This window comes from Triticum aestivum, chromosome 2D (genome assembly GCF_018294505.1).
Source record: "Triticum aestivum cultivar Chinese Spring chromosome 2D, IWGSC CS RefSeq v2.1, whole genome shotgun sequence".
Taxonomy (NCBI): Eukaryota; Viridiplantae; Streptophyta; class Magnoliopsida; order Poales; family Poaceae; genus Triticum; species Triticum aestivum.
The window spans coordinates 368,218,625-368,223,046 of NC_057799.1; the positions used below are offsets into that span (position 1 = coordinate 368,218,625).

Here is a 4,422-nt window from a genome sequence, read left to right on the forward strand (position 1 = left end):
TCTCTTTACGAATATTTTTTGATTTCTTACACACGTGTCACATAGTAAATTTGGTATTTTGAATGAACGCGCAATGTTATCCATACATCATCATATTGTAATAATTTGTCTGTTTTAGAGTGTAAAAGATATATTACTTCTTGTCCAGACTCCAAAATGCTGAAATTCTGTACATATTTTGCACTAAGAAATTTAATGGCAATACCGAAATACTCCGTACAAAGTGCGCAGCCAAAGGTGCTAGAACTGGGACACTGCGCGCCTCTGCCGAGTAACAACAGACTTCTCCTTCTATCACATCCCCTAGCTATCATTAAAGGCGTTCAGAAGAGCTCGTCTCCTCTCTCTCCCTCCCTCCGCGTTCTTATCAGTACGTTGTCCGCGCCTAGGCACCAAAGTCCAAAGCAACAGCCATAGCTCGATCTCGATCCCCGGCGCGACGAAAGAAAAAGAAGCGGCGGCAGGTCGACAGGTCGATCAACTAAGGTGGATCCCCGGAGGCATGGGAAGAGGCCCCTACCCGCCGACGAGGAGGAGGAACAGCCGCCACCGCCGCCGTCAGCACCCAAGCACGAGCAGGTGGAGGAGCAGCCGTATCACCACCTCATCGCGCACGCTCTGCAGCAGCAAGGAGCTGCCAGCGCCGGCGGAAGCCCGGGAGCAGATGTGGCCGACCCTTCCCCGTCACCGGAGGCGTACGCGCAGTACTACTACTCGGCGCGCGCCGACCACGACGCCACCGCCATGGTCTCCGCTCTGTCCCACGTCATCCGCGCCACACCGGACCAGCAACAAGCCTACTACCCCGCCGGATCCGCCGCTGTCTCAGGAGAACAGCAGCATCAGCACGATGCGGCGGCTGCAGCGGCCATCGCTGAGGAACAAGGTAATCAACAATACCTACTAGCATCCATCCATGTATCCAAACGTAGTCTTCTTTTGTCCGTGTGCACGTCGGATGTCGAGAGCATAGCACGCGCGCCTTCTGCTAGATGAATCGCAGCCATTTGGAAACGTCGAATCATCCAAACACGTCGATATAACTACTAATTTCCTTGTTTTCTTCATCCTAATATGTGGCGAGCTTAATTTAGTGGTAAAATGGCTGTATAAACTCTGGAGAGAAGTACAATAATTTTGCCTGTTTCGTGCACGAAGATACGCCAGCAGCGAAGTGCTTAAATTCAACTCCTCGCCTTATTCAATCCTGCACGAATATTTTATGCGCATACGTACGTGTATAAGTGTATTACGTTAGCTCTGACGAAACCACAAATTAATTATCAATTGTGTTCGGATGTGGCTGCAGGGAGGAAGCGGCACTACAGAGGGGTGAGGCAGCGGCCATGGGGAAAGTGGGCGGCGGAGATCCGGGACCCCAAGAAAGCGGCTCGTGTGTGGCTCGGCACCTTTGACACGGCTGAGGACGCCGCCATCGCCTACGACGAAGCGGCGCTGCGCTTCAAGGGCACCAAGGCCAAGCTCAACTTCCCCGAGCGCGTCCAGGGACGCACCGACCTCGGCTTCGTCGTCACGCGCGGCATACCCGACAGATTGCAGCAACAACAACAGTGCCCCGCCACCGTGGGGGCGCCGGCAATGCGGCCACTGCCGCACCAGCAGCAGACCGTGGTGCCGTACCCTGACCTCATGCGGTATGCACAGCTGTTGCAGGGCGCTGGCAGTGCCGGGGGCGCCGTCAACCTGCCGTTCGGCGCCATGTCGCCCCCGTCGATGTCCTCGTCGTCGCCGCACATACTCGACTTCTCGACACAGCAGCTCATCCGAGTGAGCCCGACGTCTCCCGCGGCGGCTATATCGAGCTCAGGCACAACGGGGCCGTCCACCTCATCGTCCACGACTACGGCATCGTCGCCAGGTGCTGCATGGCCGTACACTGGGGAGCACAAAAATAATAAAGACTCGTGAGAGATCAGTGGATCGAAGGTGCTTGCGATCCATCGGGACATGTCTTAGCAGTAGATGAGGAATACGCATGCATTCATCATGCAATAAGGTGGGTAAGTGTTGGTCAATTGATTTTGCTGGTGAACATTTCTTTCCTTCTTCTGATCCCCAAATTTGTTCATCTAAATCTCTTGTTTTGTTTATTTTTACTTTAATAATGGGTGATTTGTTTTTGCGGGTAATGGGTGACTCTTAACTAGCTAGGTACTAGTTGTACTAAATTAGTGACAACTAACAAAGAACAGAGGGAGACCTTTGTTCCTTGCTTAATCGTTTATTGTTTCTCTTCTCTTTTATGAAGTGTACATAAGTCTTAGATGAAAGTACATCCATTTAGTACCAATACCTTTGGATTGTAGACACAAAACTCAAGTCAAATAGTTAAATATCAGATGACTTTAGGAACATTGTTTGCAAAATTAAACTCAGAGAAAAAAGGGGAACCTTCTCAATTTTCTGACAATTAACCTAAAATTTTGACTTTGTGTGTGCTGATTATTCTTTTATAACCTCTTGCATTGAGCATTTGTTCTTTCAATTTGCCAGCTAATATGACATATAGCTACGTCCTTGTCAAGTGTAACTATATCAACCATGCATTCATGTGCCATAGAGTTCTTGCAGGTATGTACATGCAGCATTTTTCAAACTCAAAGTATGAGATATACTTTCATAAGAAATAAAATGGAAAGAACCGTAACGAGAATATAATCTAGAATATATTGTGAAGGGCATTTTGTATTAAGTGCACATCCATGAGTACTGGTACTAATTACTAACCAAGTTTGCTGAAGTCATCGCTTGCTTTAATCACCAGATGCTAGCACTATCATGCATCTTTTTTTTTTGCGAGTAAACTACCATGCATCTATATGATGGTGATATATAGTGACACGAACATGCATCTGACACGTGCATATCTTCAGTTTCTAGGTAGTTTTTTTTTTGGGGAGGATTTCTACGTAGTTTGTTAACTAGTACGGAGTAGAATATATACGGAACCGTGGGTTTGTAATCTGGTGCCCATGTGTCGAGCTTTATTCTACGTACCAACTTCTTGCCGGCACTTATAATGGGATGATACCAACGAAGGCATGGAGGAACTTATAACATATCATCCCCATCCCGTGCTTCTAGAAGAATATGGCCGATATTGTACCGACTAAATGCCGAACTATATGCATCCAACTGCATATGTTTTTCTATTGGCGTGTCAACCCAACCGTCTAGCTAGAGTATGGAGTAGTGGTAGTAGCGTAGTGTCCAGCTATGAAGAAGATACACTCAATTATTTGTCCTTATCTAACACGAAACTGCTTAGACACAGTCCCAACGTTAACATTAACTACTAACTCATTCGTTATTCGGCACAAAGATTAGCTCGTTGGGGTGGCCATCTTTCTCTTTGCTTTAATAATGGGTTCAAGTATCAAAATTTGACACGGAGGTTTCCCCTTGGGTTTGGTCGTGCTACTGCATGCTACCTGGCAGCTAGCCGGGACATGAAAAAGGGCCAGCTTTCGGTGTTAGGCATGAGTTGTATATATATAGATAAGTAACGTACGTACGTTCAGATCGAATTCAACTCATCATTTATCAAAGGAAAGGGAAGGATATCTAAGAGTCGAAGCTTTTTAGACACGCTGTGCCCGTGTGTTCCCCCGGTCTTCCACGTATCCACTCTGCATTCATGTAGGATGAGAATGACGCCTAACTTTTTATGATCATGTATATATTGTGGGAGGGCAGAAGGCAAGATAGATTAACGACAATCTAACTTGTACTATATTCTTATAATCTAGCTTCTTGATCACAATCATGTGGCATGCCTAACTAGCTAATCAAGGCCTAGACCTAACATATGCCTAACTAGTATTAGTACTACATATATTCATATGTTGTAATCGTCATTTGGAATCCCATTTTCATGATCGAACCTTGAGGTTGGTTCAAATCGACGGAAGTTTTTGTGGTTCGGGCGGATTCCAACGTGTTGTTAAAAATAATCTGGACAGTGATGCGGGGACCAATTGATGTGAAGTACTACTTTGGTGATCTAAAAGATTTTATAAAAGTTTACAAAGGGAGTACATTTTAGTCTCTTGTTCATCATACCTCATATAGTATGTAGATTTCAAGCACATTTACATGATTGGTGTGATATACTCACTCTGTCTCAAAATAAGTGTCGTTGATTTAGTACAGTACTAAATCAGCCACACCCATTTTGGGACGGAGGGAGTACTAGCAAATTGTGAATAGGTTTATTTCCCTCTCTTCATAGAGCACAACTAATGGACGGGCATATCTGGCGAACATTCACCACAGGATGCGGCATTTGCAAACATTCGCCTGACAGTTGAGAACCTGGGTGGCTTTTTTGCAAAACTGCCATGACATCAGTTTAATTTTACTAGTGTAAAAAGGTCACTCAAAACTGCACCATTGGATCTA

At 45.9% G+C, this 4,422-nt stretch overlaps 1 protein-coding gene across 2 annotated transcripts; it reads left to right on the forward strand.

Annotated features, from left to right (window-relative positions):
* Window positions 1-273: 273 nt before the first annotated feature.
* On the forward strand, window positions 274-4,404 carry LOC123053183 (ethylene-responsive transcription factor ERF113). Of its 2 annotated transcripts, XR_006425448.1 has the most exons (3): window positions 274-886; window positions 1,310-2,017; window positions 2,515-4,404. XR_006425448.1 is itself a non-coding variant. In XM_044476603.1 (2 exons), exons 1-2 carry the CDS (start codon window positions 745-747, stop codon window positions 1,927-1,929), a joined length of 762 nt encoding a protein of 253 aa, XP_044332538.1. In that variant the 5' UTR covers window positions 274-744; the 3' UTR covers window positions 1,930-2,264. The 2 variants fall into 2 exon arrangements, 1 of the variants encoding a protein (XP_044332538.1); XM_044476603.1 differs by lacking the exon at window positions 2,515-4,404 and having other exon boundaries at window positions 1,310-2,264.
* The last annotated feature ends 18 nt before the right edge of the window (window positions 4,405-4,422 follow it).